General features: G+C 39.2%; 1 protein-coding gene across 2 annotated transcripts in view; it reads left to right on the forward strand.

The window, feature by feature from the left end:
• The first annotated feature begins 2,648 nt into the window (after positions 1 to 2,648).
• The window catches only part of LOC125329652 (gamma-aminobutyric acid receptor subunit pi-like), a 47,019-nt gene continuing 31,998 nt past the window's right edge, over positions 2,649 to 17,669 (forward strand). The window contains exons 1-3 of one of the 2 annotated variants that reach the window (XM_048311877.1): positions 2,649 to 2,751; positions 10,755 to 10,843; positions 16,095 to 16,198. In XM_048311877.1, the coding sequence (XP_048167834.1) occupies positions 10,788 to 10,843; positions 16,095 to 16,198 (160 nt within the window). In that variant the 5' untranslated portion in view covers positions 2,649 to 2,751; positions 10,755 to 10,787. Of the gene's footprint in view, positions 2,752 to 10,234; positions 10,569 to 10,754; positions 10,844 to 16,094; positions 16,199 to 17,669 lie in introns of those variants that run through there. The other variant, XM_048311876.1, reaches the window with a different exon arrangement.

Below are 17,669 nucleotides of genomic sequence, written 5' to 3' on the forward strand. Positions count from 1 at the left end.
TTTCTGCAAGCTGTTCTCTGAAACAATTTCATTACTCTTTACCAGCCTGAGGATGAAGTCAGCTGATTTTCCCAGCTGATGAATAGCTCTATTCAAAGACCCAAGCTTTGGGTTAATAATTGAGCCGTCCCCTTCTGGGAGTAGCTTAAGGGCAGGAGGTGGGTTTGGTGCCTCAGAGGTCCCACTGCTGCCGGGAGCACAAAGGGGACAAGGGCTTCCAGGAGCTGACTCTTGAGGTGACAGGGCAGGTTTGTGCATGGGGACAGACATACCAGCCAGTTGCTCCTGAACTGGAACACCCCTCGATGAGGCTGCAACAGCACCAGCAGAAAATTAATAAACAGAGAACCACAGGCACTCTGAAGGACCAGTATGAGCTTTACAACAAACCAGCATAAGTTTTAGTTTTATATTAATAGGTTTTGCTGACAGCCTTAATATTACAGGCCGCAGCAATTAATTTTGAGTGCTGTCATTTACTTGCTTGTCTCCAGCAGCCACAAACCAGGTGCTGCTTCAGGTGATCTGAAATCCCAGTGACCACTTCTGCTCAGGGCTCTGGTATGAAGAATGTGCCCTGCCCCAGACTTTCAAATGCATCACAGCTGCCTTAGAACCTTAAAATGCAGACAGGTGCTGAAAAATTATATCTTAAAGTGGGAATTTAGAGTTTTCCAGTTGGGCACTGTGAACTGAAACAGGCAACAGCACATTGATGCTTTGAGTTTTCAAACAGAATATTTTCATTCTATTTAAATTATGACTTGCAATTAGTGAGAACTTGAAATACGTTTTTAAGAAGTAGGTAGAAAGAGATCCCTAGAAATTTGAGGATTTGTGATATTGTCCATTAGATAAACTTGTGCTTGGAGTTCCACTGAGAATAGCAATCAGCATTGGTTCTATGCCAGTTGCTTATAGAATTGTCTTTAAAGCTGTTTTCTTAGTTCTATTGCTATGAAAGGCCACATGAGACCAAACTTGCTGATTCTCCCACTTACAGCTGTTCTGCAATAGAAACAGCCAGGGATTTTTTTTTCCACTGGGTTTCAAGATTCTTTCTGCTTGACCGATGAATGAAAGATAAACACTACATACTTTATGCAGTTAGACAGACTGTTCAAATGAGATATGAGGGGAAGTATGCCAGAGCAGGCACACTCAGCACATATTCTTGACTTATAATTGGATCAACATTCAACATGTGCGGGAAAGAATGGTTTTTACATTTCTTTAATTTCCCCTGCCTACAGATGCAGTACCAACTAAGAGCTTTAGCAATAACAATAGAAAGGCAAACAGCAGTAGAGAAATCTGCTCCATTTTTTGCCATGGAGAGATGTGTTTTTCCTCTCCTAGTCTGAGTATCAGATCTTCCCATCTTCTATAACCTGGGGGGAGCTTCCAATGTAGTCGCAGCAGGTACATGGTATCAAATAGCCTCTTAGGACAACATGTCTGTAACTAGGTTTAAGATAAAGTTAAGAAAAAGAGGCAAAGGTTTTTAACTAAAAGGAGGTTGATTCAGGCTAGATAAAGAAGACATTTTTGTGGAAGTAGTGATACACTGGCACAGGTTGCCCAGAGTGGCAGTGGATGCCCTATCCGTGGAAGTGTTCAAGGCCAGGCTGGATGGGGCTCCGAGCAGCCAGGTACAGCAGATGGTGTCCCTGCCCAGGGCACGGGGTTGGACTTGATGATGTTTAAAGGTCTTTCCCAACCAAAAGAATTCTATAATTCTGTGAAAAAGCAAAAATATATGCTTACTTCTGACATGAACTGAAACTAGAATCTTCTAAGAAGAAAACCTGTTAGAAGATACAGGATTGAGACCTTTCAGCCTTTACCTTCCTCAAAAGTTATCAACTTTTTAATCCCAAAAAACAACACCAGGAGTTGAAACTAAAATAGTCAAAATCATCTTCTTTCCTCTCCTTCACAGCTTGCCCCAGTACCACCATATTTTACTACTGGTGGCAGCATCACAGGTGTGTTCCTGTGTATCCCCCCATCCACAATATTCTAGCCACAGGAAATAATTTCTGACAGCAGATCTTAAATTTTGTCTGAAGCTGTTTTTCCTAACGTGACCTTTATTGGTAATCACATTGCCTACGTGGTTTCCTTTATCTTTTGTGGAATGGTGCTTTCCCATAGAAAGTGGTACTTTCTTCTCTCTGAAAACTGCCAACAGCTCCGGAATGGAGAGGTCAGACAGGAAAGCAACATCTGCAAAACTAACACTTTTCATTTCTGGAAAGGCTTGAACAATGTTCCCTACAGGCACCCAGAACATTTCCACATCAAGTAGAGAACAAGGATGGAAGCTTCTACCCGGGGTAGCTGGGATGTGACAATTGCAAGAAGGAAAAAACGGAGGCAATCGGCAGAAAGTTTCATGCAAGCTCTGTTACAGGGGCATGGCAGAAAAAGAAGCCATGGGAAGTGTTGCCCCGACTTTTGTCTGTCAGGGATCCCTCGCCACTTCTCTGTCTAGCATCCTTTCCCCCGAACACGCTTGAAACTGAAAAGGGGTGTAAGCGAGATTAAGCAAAGGAGGAGTGGCAAGGAAGGGGCAACGCTTAAAGGCTCCTATGGGGGCTTAAGCGAGCGATAACAGGGGGACATCTCTCTCCCTGTGCCGCCCACGCCCGGCCGGGGGCGGGCTCGAACCCGCGGCGCGGCGGGCGCAGAGCTCGGCCGGCTGCCAGGCTGCTCGGAGCTGCCTCCGCCGCGGGGCCGCGGCTCCAGGTAAGGCGCGCCGGCCTCGGGGATCGCGGCACCCTCCCGCCGGGACTGGCCCTGCACCGCTCTCTCCCTCCCTTCTCATCCCTCCCCCTCCGCTCTGCTGTCTTCGTAATTAAAAAAAAAAAAAAAAAAAAATTAGTATTTCCTCTCTGAGGTATCATTATTCTGCTGGATTAAAAAAACCCAGAATAACTCAAATTTCAATTAATAAATCAAAGTGAAGAGGTGAGTGCCTCCCCTCGAAGGCTGCAAAACCTTGCTTTTAAAAGCAGTGAGTGGCAGATGGAGAAACTTCTCAAAGAAAGATAATGTAAGAGCCAGCTCCCATTTTTCCCTCCAATTCCCCATCAAATCTGCATCTCACCTCAAATGAATACATAGATGAACAATGTGCTAGTACTTAAAACAGTGTACAAAATTTAAAGTAAATCACATTGATTAAACCTGTTGTTGAGCACTGAGTAATGAAGAAAGGGAGTATTTGAATTTAACGAAAGCATATTATTTCTCTAGGAAGCTCTTTTTTCCTAATTCTTAAAACAAAACCAAATTCCTATATACTCACTTTCAATGTCTATTCAAACTTCGTAAACAGGATTCTTAAAGGTTGCTTGCCATCATGAACACGCCAGGTAATTCTAATGACCTGTCATAGAATAAAGCTAAAGCAGTTTGTGCTGAAGGAAAAGGAAGATCCTGCAGCAGGCACGCACTTACAGATTTAACTAATCTTCCCAGGCGGTAACTGTGGAAAAAATTGGAAACACATATTTTATTGGAAAAATGCCTCTTGCTTTCAAAGCCCCTCGTGTGATTTCCCTCAGAACAAATTCCTGATGACTTTGAGCTGAGCTCCACATCTCAGTTGGAATAACTCCTCTGACTTCAACCTTCGGAGGTACAAAAGCTTGCAGCTGAGCCCAGGACACTCAACTTGGACAACATTCACATTTTTGTATGGTTGTACAATTAAATGCATTTTATCCTGTGATTATTATTTGCTAAAATATGTAATTCTACTGAGTAATTTTAAGTATATTGATTTCTACAGTTAATTTCGAATACAAAAGCTTTGTAGATTTTTAAAAAACCTGAAGTGCTTTGAAAACCGATTTTCTCCCAGTCTTCATCTTGTTGCGCTGCTCAGAATGGTTAGTTTGTAAATCTCCTGGTTATGGGACACTTAGCAATTCACTGAGGAATTTGAGTCTAAGACCTTGGACCCAAACTGAGAAGTAGATATTTGGTGACGAAGATGAATAAAGTCTTCTCTGGAAGGTTTCAGATATGCATAACAATAATCAAACCCAGAAAAGTCTATGATTCAAATTCATAACTTGAATTGAAAAAAAGGTGCATCTCTAGGGTATATTCCCTTCCTTCTTCCCCTTTGCCCCCAAACTAACAAGAATTTGCAACTGGAAACAAAATTAATTGCACACCAAGGGGCTGTTCTCTGTCATAAATCTCAAAAGCACATTGCACAAAATTCAGCAGGGAGAGAAGATGGATATGACTGACCCTAATCTGCTACTGCAGGGCTCTTATTTTTCCCTCATAGCCTCCAAGGTCTGTTCAGTGACAGAGTGAGATGACCCTCATTCTCCCAGGCTGGAGGCTGCATGAGGGAAGCTGCAGGAACATTAGCTGGCTCCTGGATAGGCTCTACAATATGAGAATGCTGAGCAAACCTCACAGTCACCAGGGTCTATGTGGGGAGACTCTCCTCCAGGTTAAGGGCTAGAAGATTCTAGATCTGCTAACTTTGATAAGGAACAGGAGTTTAAACTGGCATAACAAAGGCAGGATTTCATTTGTCTTTCCAAATCAAGTTGTTATTTTCTTAATCTGAACCAGCATATCCTGTCCAACTTTCTGGATTTTCAACTACTTAGCTTAATCATATCTAGTCTGATAGTGCCCAAACAAAACTGTCTCCATTTTGCTGTAGGTGATAAAATCACATTATCCTGGTCTGTGTGAGTAGTGGAGGTATCAGTGCTGCAGGAGCACTCTGTCTTCCTTCAGCCTACATTTGTGGGTGCCCTTTGGAAATCTGGTGACCTGAAGTGCTCCCCCAGGCATCCGTCAGGTCTCACATGGTTGATGGGAGACCACCCAAGCCATCAGTGTTTGCCACACTACGGCTGTGTGCACCTTCCTGCACAGTCGAAACCTTTGCAAAGGTGCCTTTGGGGGTTCATTCATCATCTGCAGCCTCTGAAAGTTCCCTGCCCCTCTGACCCAACTCAAACTCATTCATTCTTTAAATTGCACAAAACCTGAGCCTCATGCCCTCTTGAAGCCAGGTGGGTGGGCTGTGAGTTGTGACTGTAAAACTGGTGTGGCAGAAGGTAATCCACACTTGTCTGTGGGAGTGGGTGTGGGAGGACCTTGGAGTGTTGACAAACACCTTAAGAAGCCAGTAGAGGTCTCAGATTTGAGAGACCTGTATTTTGGTACAAGAGGACCCAAACATTTGCAGATTTACGTAGAGGTCCAGCTGCCCAGATAGCAGAACTGTGGTGTACAGAGCAAAAAATTTAGAAAGAGTCTGTATGCACATAAACCCAACCATTTATAACCCCATAAACCTCTGATTTGTTTGGGTAATTACAAATGGCAGTAATCATCAGCCATGACTCAAACACCACTAATATGCCAGACTACTGAGTGTCAGCTATCTAAAATCATATTTAGGAACAAGGGGAAGATAAGTTACTTAATTGTCTACCTTTTAAAACTAGGAAATAGCCTGTGTGGCATATTTTCTGTGGGTTTCCCAGTAGATATAAGCAGAGCTTGTAATGGGCACTACATTTAAGCAGTCACATGAACACATTAATTTCTTAAAACCTGTTCTCTGAATGTTTATTACTACAACCATTTCTGTGCATTGTTGAAACCTTTCAGTTCAGTGTTGTGCTGGTTGGAAGCAGGACATCTGGCACTTGCTCCATGAAGTTAACTCCTAGAATTGTATTGTCATCCTAAGCACCCATTTGTTAGAAATCTGAAATTAATTTTCCAGGAAAACTGTATAATGTTAACAGCATCTCTGCCAGTTATTTCCCAGTTAATCCACAATATGTACTGTATTTAAAGTGCACAGAGTGAAAACAACAGATAAATGTATAAAATAATCCTATCATAGGTTATGTAACTTACTCTAAGGCTTTGAGGTTCATAAAATTGATAATACAGGGAACTTGGTGAGAAATAATTTGGTGCCCTCAATCCAGGGCACCAAATGTCTCTCATGTACTTAATTATGTAAGTATTAGCAACATACTGCTAGTCCCTACTCCTTTGGTGGCTAGAAGTGCTGATACTGAAAAAAATTTTAAAGGCTGCAACAATAGATTTGTTTGACTTCAATTCCAACCTTCCGTGTATTTTGAGGACAGTGATTTTACATGTTAACTTGTCCATTATTTGGGACATTGAAGTAAATCCCTGAGTTGTTGCTGATACAGTCTGAAATCATGCATGCTATGCTCATTTTTTTAAAAATAAATGTATTTGTCATACAGATTTATTTGGGATAACTTTAAAGACTCTCATGTAATGCCTATACCTATATAAACAATTTCCAATTATGAAGTTTCAATTACAGCTCGTTTTGCAGAGAAGCAATTTTCATTTTTGGTGAATCTTAAGTTCATTCTATTTTTTTTAAGAGTATGACCTTATGTTGTTGAAAGGTATCTTTGACAAAAACAATTCAGAGTACAGAACTTGAGAAGATGCTCTCAGACTGGAGCAACTTCCCAAGCTTTTCATTGAGAAAAATGACACTTCTCTTACCTGGCACACGTGACAACTGTATTGATCAGATCATTGTATAACTGGAATCCAGTGTTTCACTTTGAACTGTTGACAGATATAGCAGCAGTAGAGACCTAACAGCCATTCAATTGCTGACATAATACTGTCATAACAGATGGCCCCTGCACTGCCTGTCTGCAGAGAAAACATGACAAGACAGCTACTCTCTATGGACCAAGTAAATCTAACTTTGATTACTTGCCCAAGGAGACTTGCATGGTTTATGCCCATGCTAGGCAGATCAGATGTGCCTAGGGTTTAGAAACAAGCTAGCTGGTATGCCAAAAGCCACTTTGCCAGCCAAGTAAGAGGGTGCCCCTTATAACAGGATGCAGACACATGCATTTGTCCACTTCCATCCATCAATTCCCCAGTTAAACCTGAATTTTTGCTGCCAGTGGGTTTTATTCCTTCTTTCTAGTTTGCCCCATTAAAAAAAATCCCTCAATACTTTTCACTCGAGCAGCACTCTCTGCAGTATTAATCCTAACATGAAAAAATATTTGAATGTGTGAAAATTTTGCATTTCTTTCTCTTTCAGGAAGTGTTACAAAGTATCATGAAAGTACAGCTATTACAGACAGGCATCCAGATTAACCCAAATACAGATATCATGGCACTTTATTCCACGAAGTGCTTTGTCTGTGACTACTGTCAATCTGTTTTATGCATTTGACTTTTCCCAGCTGTGGTGGTTTTGGCTGAAGTAGAGTAAATTTTCTTCACAATGGCTAGAATGTGGCTGTGTTTTGGATTTGTGCTGTGAACACAAGTGTTGATATTTTAGGGATGTTTTAGTTACTGCTGAGCAGAGCTTGAACAGAGTCAAGGCCTTTTGTGCTTTTTGTACTACCCCACCAGCGAGGAGGCTGGGGTTGCAAAAGAATCTGGGAGGCGACACAGCTGGGACAACTGATCCAAGGGGTATATCCCCTCCACTTCCCAAACTTATCTTGTGACTGCCTTCCATCTACACACTCCCTTTCTCCCACCAAGTCCTTAGTGTTTCCAGCTTTCCATCGTTTCTCCTCCAGTTGGTTCATTTCAATCTAACAAACAGAGGATTAAGTCAAGAACAGATGAGCTCACTGGTTACTTTGCAATTCTAGTGGACAATGCCAGCAGAGAATCCAGAGCAGGGGAGGCAGCTGTATGTCTCTGGCACTCTGGGTGAATCCCTCCTGAGTTTCCAGCTGCTTTTCAGTCAAGCACTTAAAGGCACTGTCATTCAAGAGTTTGGACGTGGAATTAAAATGCAACTGTGATGCTAATTCAGTTTATATTCTAAAACTCACCATCTGCTTTTTATTTTAAGATAATTCTGCACACAGTTTTAGATGCCTGCAGTAGTAGCCATGGGAATTCAGGCATATGGCCACTGCCATATGACAAAGTGTATTATCTAATAATTTCTAGTCTTCCCCATGCATCCACTTGTGCATAAGGTACTTCAACATAATAGGCATCTCATCCTTTAATTCATTCACACAAAATTCACTTCCAGTGAAATCTTCAGATATTGCTACTACCTCCGCCAGCTGTCTGCCTCACCCCATTTCAGCCTCAAGCGTTTGTGAAACTTGCATAATTCACTTTTCCTGTCATGCTGAAGATAATAAATAACCGAATTCCCATGAGAAATGTCAAAACATTGGATGGCACTTTACAGTCCTAATCTGATCTGAATAAAAGTAGGAAAATGTTGTCTCATCATATGAGAAACTGGGGCAGATTTGTTACCTTCACCTCAATTAAATGTTTAGAACAAGATGTATCAATATATGCACAATAATTTGGACAGCATGTAGCCTGTCTAGTTAAACCAAATGGCTCAATATTCTATGCAGAAAACAGGTTATGCTGATTTTTCTAGGGTGAGAGGAAAATATTATGAGTTCTGCTGAACTAGTTTTAAAAAGCAGTAGTTCCCTAGGTACATGCATGCAGGAAGGAATCCTGCTGTGAATGTGTAGTATTTGATAAAGAAATGCATGACAGGAAAGGTCCAGATGTGCAAACATGCCAAGGGGCAGGCTTTTCAGCAGAACAAACCAGCTCAGTAAGCCCCATAAAAAAGGGGCAGCAGAGAAAATGTGTGTGCATGCAAGCATGTACACACATGCAGCAGAGATTTATATATCCAGCTTAAGTATTATCTGTGAAACCGCTTAAGACTCCAGTAGTTACTCAGTTCTGATCCTTGGCTGGCATACAGCTTCCCTTTGCAGTGATGGCAAGCCAGTTGACATGGCAATTAGATCTCTTGATTAGTATTTCTTATACAGAAGTAAAAGATCTTCTCCCTTATGAAAGTATATGTACCATAGGATGGATTTGATCTTTCATGTGTTAAAGACCAAAATTCTCCACCCCAGCCTCCCTAAAATTGCTACCTTGGACATTCGTGAAGAACTGAAGGTAAACCAGTTGCCTTAGAAAGAAATCAGTAATAAGCCCACTCCATCTTCAGTAAAAACTGAACCCAAACAAGTACAGAAATATCCATAGGTTTCCTTAATCTGTTTATAAAGGATCTTCAGTCATATTAGGAGCTCATAGTAGCAATTCAAAAGCTAAATATAAAAGCAGCTTTGTGAAGTACTTATAAAGTCAGTAAGAGGCTTTTTATTTTTAGCGTATTTTCCTGTGAGATAAAGATAATGAATGTAGAAAGCATCCAAACCCAAAATGAGATACGCAAAAGAGATCCCACGATCTGCACCAGGGGTGTTACAGAATCAGCGTGTAGAGAGCAATGTTCTGACAACACCATCTGCTCCTTTGTGCTGTTTTGCCCTTTTACCAGCTCTCTTAATGTCTCATGCATGATTTTCTGTGGAAGTCGGGAGGAGTGTATGATTTATTTTGACATTAATATTTACCAGGCTGGTGTATGCTTAAAGTGGCCCGGATGTTGAGAATGTTTGCTTGTTTAAAAAGCCATTAAAATGGCTTTCCTTTTTCTTTGGAGACATTAACAACTTATTTTGTCACTTCACTGTTGCATAAAAGTCATACCCCACTCACATGGCAATTATTTAGGTAAATACCACTAGTTTTGCTCTTATTAGAACTGTAGACTGAAAGAAAAATTACTTTGGTTTTTAAAAAGCTTGCTGGCATTTTACATTGGTCACTAAAGAACAGTGAAACAAAGTTTCAGGTTTTGAAACTTCAAATTCTTTACTATAAGCAATTTAGTGGGAAATTAAAATGCAAAATACTCCTGCAAAACTCATTCTGGACACTGAAAATATTATGTTTGATTGCCCCTTCCTGAAACCTAAAACAAGTATTTCATTTGCCTTTATTAACATTTAACAGCTGTCTTGCAGATCCTGGGTAGGTAGCATTTCTGACATGTAGGGTTTTTTAGTTTTGAAGCAAGTCTTACAAATAAGGTTTCTATTCTCTGATGTGTGCACAGCCTGTGAATTTCAGATCTGTTGCATGGCTGCATTACACTACAGATTGATACTCTTCTCATCCAGAAATGGATTACAGAGCTGACAGATTCCTTAAAATAACCATGATGGATGTGAATCATACTGACAAAAGCAAAGTCCCATTCAGAAGAGACATTTTGCCTCAGCCAAACATTTTCATGAATGTGGATGGTTATATATGATTTATATACAAAGGATTTTTTTTTCAATAGCTATAGATAGAAGCCTATAATTTCATTTTTTCTCATTACCAAAAAGATTACCAGAGTTACATATCAGAGGTGTTGATCTACTTGTGTACCAGAGAGGTTGTGTTTAAACAGCTCTGTGTTCTAAGATGGAGTCATGTGTTGTTCCTTAAGAAGAGATGCTGATATGCCAGAGATGCACTTACTCACAAGCATGAATAGCAAAGACAAAACTCAGTGTTTGCAATTCTCCTCCACAAGAATACATTGTTTTTTCACAGCAATTACTTTTCCTAGTATTTAAAGGACAGTGACAAAAATGAAAGAGCTGTAGTACACTGGAATGCAGCTTCTGCTGGTAAGTTAAATTAATCCTGGTGCCATCTCTTTTTTCAAGTTTTGAGATTTTCTAATCAATGTAGATATTTCCTAATACATTTATAGTAGAAGTTATTCAAGACACAACATCTTTAGTGTTGGAAATTCATGTGTTTAAAATGCATATGTGCTGTAAAACATTACCTCTGCACTTTTTGTTTTTTAGGAGCTGCAAGAACTTCTGAAAGAACTTGTGAAAATGTGCAGTCTTAAGTGCTGCGGTCTCAGAGCCCTTTTCCTATTGCTGCTCTATAGGTAAGAAGTATTTGCTAAAAATATTATTTCTTCAATATATTACTATATCAGTTGGTTTATAATAAACTTTCTTATAGTTAGAAACTTATCTGACCTGGTAAAAAAGTAAAATACTCTTGACATTTGAATCTTGCCTCTTACAAAAATGAAAGAACCTGGGTATTAATAACAGAAATGGAAGACTGAGCTTCATGAATCTCAGCTGCCTTGATTAACGGATTTTTTTAGTTGGAAAGATTGATGAGGAAGAAAAAGAATGGAATTTATGAAACATGTGAACCCTCAAATGAAGGATTACTGGGTACAGAGTGAGTACTGTATCAGATGCTTAAAAAATTCAGGCAGGCACGCAGTCCTTGCCTGGAGCACAGTGCCTTGCCCAAGGACAGAAGCACACAGTCCACCTAGATTTACTACAAGCTTGAGATAGTAAAATCATTGTTGTACACTGAAAGGAGAGTATCTTAAGAAGAATTACCTATTTGAAACACTGTTTTCTTATTCTCTGTTACGAAATCGTGAAGTCTTTAGGAAATCTGAGTTGCGTTAAGCTGGAAAGTGAAAATTATCCCCTCTGGCTACAAGTAACCCTTCTAACAGTGCAGCTGCCATGACAAAAAACATAGAAATGGAGTATTTAAAATATATTCCTTCTATAAAAATGGGGAAAAATATTCTTTAAGTAATTCTAATAAGAAAATGTAAGCATGGACAGGTTAAACATCGTCACCACTACCTTCGACTGAAGTATTTAAAATCTGTGAGTGAATTATCTATCTAGAATTGCCTAACCTACTTCATCTCGCAGTAAATTCCTCACAATAAGATTTTGTCTGAGCTTTAATTCAAGTGGGTGTGCAAACACACATTTAGATAAAGCCTTCTCTTAGTAGTGGGGACAGGTGGAACAGTCCCCTGAAAGTGAGTTTAAAGCATCCACCTCCCCCACCTTCTCCAGTCCTATAAAGAGATCTTTGTCCAAAATACACATTTGTTCTAATTCCACCTTCCTTCCTCATCAGCTGTGACTTGCCACACTATAATAAGTGGATGACTCATGGCTTAGCAATAATAAAACACTGCTAAGAGACCAACAATTTCAGAAGCACTTAAGCAACAAGGAGGCAAAATTCCCCCAGGAGCTCAGCCTGTGGTACACAGTTCATTATTATCAGGCAGACTTTGTGACTCCTCTTAGAGCTTCATCTGGCTGCGAGTGTCCAGAAGCACAGGCAGTTCATTCCTGAGTAGCATCCATGGGGGTTATGTGCACATAGAGCTCCTGTACAAGTGCTTGGATACAAGTGCACATTGAGCTGATGTGGTCCTGTTTTACCCAAATCCAGAGACAGGCTGAGAAGCAGCTCTGGCCCTTGGTTCTCACAGATAAGATGATGCTTGGGTACAAAAATTCATTTTTCCAGTGCACAAATCAGGAGGGGTTTGTGAAAGCACTGTTTAAAACAACAACCATCCTGCTTGGCACTGAAACAGGGAAATATTTCTAAGCAAAACCCAAGGGCTAAGGTGCACCCAAAGCAAGGGCCATGATTTCTTGCCAAGTGGTCCCTTAGACATTCACTTAGATAAGCCCTGCCCAGCATGTGAAGAGAGTTTCTTCTACTGAATAATTTACAATCAATAATGTTGTGAGGTTGTTTTTTTTCTTTTCTATCTCTCCCTGCCTGATGACACTTCTTCACTTTACTTAACACTAAATTTCATTACAATCACATATCTGGGCAGTTGCCTGGATGATTGCCTTCCCAGAAGTTTGTTGTTTTTATTTTTTTAAATAGTAATGACAAAATTGAGGCAAATTTATCATTACCAGGAATCAGCTTAAGTAAATGTGTGCTATTTGGTCTGCAGAAGGGTTCCCACTTGTTTCAGATAGGGTGTTTTTAACATAAAGAATGCTAGCCTGGGTTTAAGGCATTAGAGACAGAAAATTCTGTGGAATGTGTTTGTTTTGGTTTTTTTGCTGAGCTTAAGAGCACTTAGAATGCTCCCCCGTTTGTTCTTGTATCTGGTAACATAATGCTACAGTTTCAACCTCGCCATTTAACAAAAAAATGGTGACAGTACTGTGTTTCAGAGCAGAGAATTAATCAGTGATGTAGTAGGTTTTGCTACAGTTTATCTGCAAAGACCATATAAAACCCTGTATCATTGAGCACAAGTATGAAACCAGAAATAACACCTTTATTTGCATCTGTAAGCCTGCCGCCCGCCAGTGAATTGCCTGAAAAAAATCTTTTTTTATTCTTGTTTTCCTGAGGGGAGTGTTTCAAGAGCTTGTTCAGACTGCATCTGGCATTTTGTTTATCTTCTCGCAGTTCTAAGGTGTTCCTGTCTCTTTCATGATACATAACTTATGACAAAAAATAGCCAGAAAAAATATTCTCCTATATGTGTCTAGACTGTACTATTGCTTAAATCAGTGATATATGCTACTGTTTAGGGCAAATGTTCCTTTTTCCCCCTCCAGTTACCCCATTCTGTTTAGACAATAACTTGAAAGTACCTTAAATAACAAGCGGTTGTTGTACCTTTCAAGTTTAGCCAAGCCCACAAAAGTTCTCCATTTTTGAGCCACAAGAATGACTCAGGAAAAGAAATAATTATAATTCAGCTTTTATAAAAGCAACCAGAGGGCATTGAACCTGATGAGTTAAAGCATTTATTATGTGTTGACAGCCCAGATCAGATAGATATTCTCAGCTGAAAAATAATTATATACTCACAGTCTTGTTCTGTAAAAGCCAATTCACTCCTCAGTTGGAACACCTGTTGCAAGGCAATTCCATGCTTAGATGCATGCCAAGGTATTTTGCACACATCAGGAAATATGTATTAACATACAGCTTCCTTTAACTGTAAAACATATATTTAACACAAATATAGGTTAAAAGAGATGTTTTGATGCATTGATGAGAAGATGCAGATGCATAAGTGGAATGAGCCTCAGCTTTAACTTTATCCTTTGCACATGTGTGCAGCTGTGAGCTCATGGTGGCTGAGCTGTGAGTGGAGCATGTGAATCAAAGAGCACTTTAAAGGAAACAGGGCATCATCCCTTAAAACACAGAAACCCCAAACCACTCAAGGCACAGAAGCTCTGTAGGTTCCTTATCTTTCAACATTGACAAGCTGCCTCTGAGGATCCCCCAAAGTTAGTAGGGTGGTAACACCATTCACTCATGTTTAGGAGGCCTCAGGTTCCTCTCACTTAATTGCCTTGCTATGATAGGACTTCTCTGAGGTTTTGTGGCCAAACAGCACACAGGGGATCATGCCTCATTAATTCACAGCCTCAATTACAGCACAACAGCTTTCCCAGGCTTACTTAACCATAAAACTCAAAAGACCAGTGATAAGAGGCTACACATCATGTGTTAATAAGGAAGATTATGAATTACCACAGGTCATTTAAGGGAAGGACTTCCATAAAACTTTTAAAGATACGTTTTAGAAAATAGGAGTTAATGATAATGAACCAGACCACTCTGCAATTGCATACTGATCAGCAGAACAATGTTATACCCTTGCAGTAGAAAAGAAACAAGTTTTCCTTTAACATTTCACAACATGTAAAACTTATTCAAGAACAATCCAGTAAAGCTGTGAAATTAAACTCATGCAGCTCACTGAACACTTAGCTAAAATTTGTATGTAATTAACAAAAGGAGAGACATCTATTCCAAGTCCAGTATTTAAGAAATTAATTACATTCAAATGCATTTCCAATTTTAAAACTTTAATGCAACATAAAACTGGCCTTCTTGTTTATATTCACATCTCAACTCAACATGACTGTGTTTGTTTCTTTAGGAAAAAACTTACAGGATAAACTGTCTTTATTTCAATGCTGGCATTACTCAAGGGTATGCTTAAGTAACAACATCATTCTCTGGCAATATAGAAATAAAATCCAGGAAAAAATAAAGGAAAAAAATGGTTATTCAAATAGCTGAGATATTTGTGCTACAAGGCAGCTAATGAAAAACAGCTACTTCTGTGACAATAGGGTCTGGTGAATAAAAAAATTAACAGCAATAGCAGCTTTTGAAGCCAGTGGACACCACATCTAAAACCACAGTGTGATTTGGCCACGTGTATTCAGTGAGATCATGTTAGCATTTGAGCTTTGCCAGTTTAAGATACTGGATTATTCCAAGTGGATGAAAGTGTCAGTGTCCTGACAAAATGACTCAAGCTTTCTCAGAAACAGCAAAATTAAAATCAAAATATCAAGCTTTGGAAAGCTACAAGAGACCCAGAAATATAATGCAGAAGAGCAAGCAGAGTTTTCAGGACCAGCTCTAGAAAAAACAGAGACTAAGAAATTTGGTGAGGATTTAGCACTATAAGGAAAGACCACAAAACACTGGTAACCCTTTACCTAATGGTTTATTCTTAGAGCCTTCTGCTAGAAGCAAATCACCTCAGCTACATCTCTTGCACCTACTGTAGGAGAGCTAGTCACTCTTAGGGACCAGTCATGACCAGAGCAAGGGGCAAAAGCCACAGACCCTTCTCCTGGTGATTATATGGGTGCCTGCTCTCCATCAGCAGAGACAGTGCCTCTGCCTGCAGCCAGCTGGGCTTCGCTGAGTCAACCAATTATGTGCTTCTCACCTTCATAATTCATACCCCACCTTTCTCAAATCATCGGGAATAAGTAGTTGGTACCATCTGTGCTTTAATTTCTGAAGAGCACACCCTGCTCACCTTCTTGGGGTGCTCACCTTCGAGGTTAGGCAGAGATGGGTTGCAATTATTTATATATGACTTCTGAACATAGGAACAAAGGAACTACTTGAATTCTCATTATGCTTCACTGATTTTGCCCAACTGGATTATTTCTGTAACCTGTTTAAAAATTGTGTTGTGAAAGCAGAATTTTAAGAGTGTTTTTATGCACTAGTCTCTGAGGTTGGTTTCTGTTTCTGAGACATAAATATAATGTATTTCATTATGTGAAGGGAAGCTTAATTTTAAATGCTGAAAGAAACAATAAGCATCCCTTCCACATTCCTAGATTATAACCATAATGCCCAGTTTACAGATAAAGTATTAAAGAAGATTGTTTGTCAGATAGAGTGTTAAGAAATAATAGACTTTGAGGTATAAAAGTGATTTCTTTTCCAATGAGAGGCTAACACAGATTATGAAATCTGATATTTTATGGAATATTGTTCTTTTGATTATGTCCTTTTAAAACATCCTCCTTTTCAATTCTTTCTAGGTCAATGCAAATTCCTGAAACCGAAGGAAAAAGTGAAATTCTACCTCCAACAATACAAAAAATAATAAAAGGGTACAACAAGTATCTACGTCCATTTTTTGATAGTAAGTAGAAAAGCTCTTTCAATAAGACTGAGTCATAACAAAATGTGGTGTCTAAAATTCAGTAGTGAGAGCAAAAGTTCTTTTTCTGTACTTTTTTCCTCTGATTTCTGACAGCCACCAATCTCATTATACATGTTCTGCAATACAATAAGATAGAGTTTTACAGCTTTTGTGCCCTAAGGTGAAACTTGTATATTCCAGGTATTCTCAAGCTAAACTTCCGGATTCTGTTAGAAAACTTGACTACCATTGTACGTGTGCCCTCATGAAATAAGCTGTAACATCTTGCCTATTTAAAAGCATAATTTCCTCTAATTTCCTAAATAATAACTATAAAAAGCTTTGATTAAAGATTTGAAAGCTTTATATATCAAGCTGTTCATAACAGCACAGGCAAATCATGTTACTATGCAAAGTCTTATGTGCATCAGCATGTAAGATTGCAAAAGAATTATTTAATAAATGATTCTTGCCTCAGGTCTTAAAGGTCACTGAACAGATTTACTGAAAAATTATGGGGAGAAAATGAATTGAAAAGGGAAAATGAATCAAAAATGTCAGTTCCCTGCATCAGAAGGCAATGGTCACCAGAATGGAAGGCCCACACAGTCTACTGCATCAAGGCTGATTTTACTGCCTTGCAGTGCAGTCAGGCACCAGAAATCTCAGTGGAAAACATCTCCCTTGTTTGAGTCAGACTAGTGCATGTATCAGAAATACTGAGGAGATACAAATGAAGATCTCTTCCCGGAGAAACTGCAGAACACTGAAGAAGAAAATATTCTGAATGTTGAAAAGAAGCTCAGCACCCTGTGTCTGCCAGAAAATAAACTTGAGGAATGAATGCTAGGCAATAGTTCTTAAGCTAGATGTTCAGAAATGTTAGAGGTATGAATGTCAAATGAAATATTTTACATCTCTTTATATCCTGCTTAAAAAATGATTGACTAATGAGTTTCTAAGACTATACTGCTACCTCTTGCCATTCAAATACCTGGTTCAATATGGATGCTCCACATCATGTGCTGTTTCCGAATCCATTTATAACAACTTTAAGATATACCTGTATTTTAGGGTGAACAAAAAGGGGAAAACTATTTCATCTGTTAGTTTTTATTGTAGTTATCTTAGCTGATGATACAACTACTATAAAATATTTAATGCTCTAAGGACATTTTCAGCAAAATATAAGTAACTTTAATAAATAAACTAGCCCTTTCTCATTGGAGATGATGCATTATGTAAAATAGCTATGTGTTCAGTGGTCATTAATATATTTTATTCATTCCCTCATGTTAGTACTAGAGATATGTTGGCACTGCCATGATGAATGTGCTTTGGTAGACAACAGAGTCTCATTTCAAAATCCTAAGAGAGCAATTAAGACCAATAGTAAAGCACATTTCACTTACAAAGCTCCATTTTCTTTTCTCCATCTTTTTTCCCCAGCTGTATCACAGCAATGCTATAG

The sequence above is a fragment of the Corvus hawaiiensis genome, chromosome 8, assembly GCF_020740725.1.
Source record: "Corvus hawaiiensis isolate bCorHaw1 chromosome 8, bCorHaw1.pri.cur, whole genome shotgun sequence".
NCBI classification, from domain to species: Eukaryota; Metazoa; Chordata; class Aves; order Passeriformes; family Corvidae; genus Corvus; species Corvus hawaiiensis.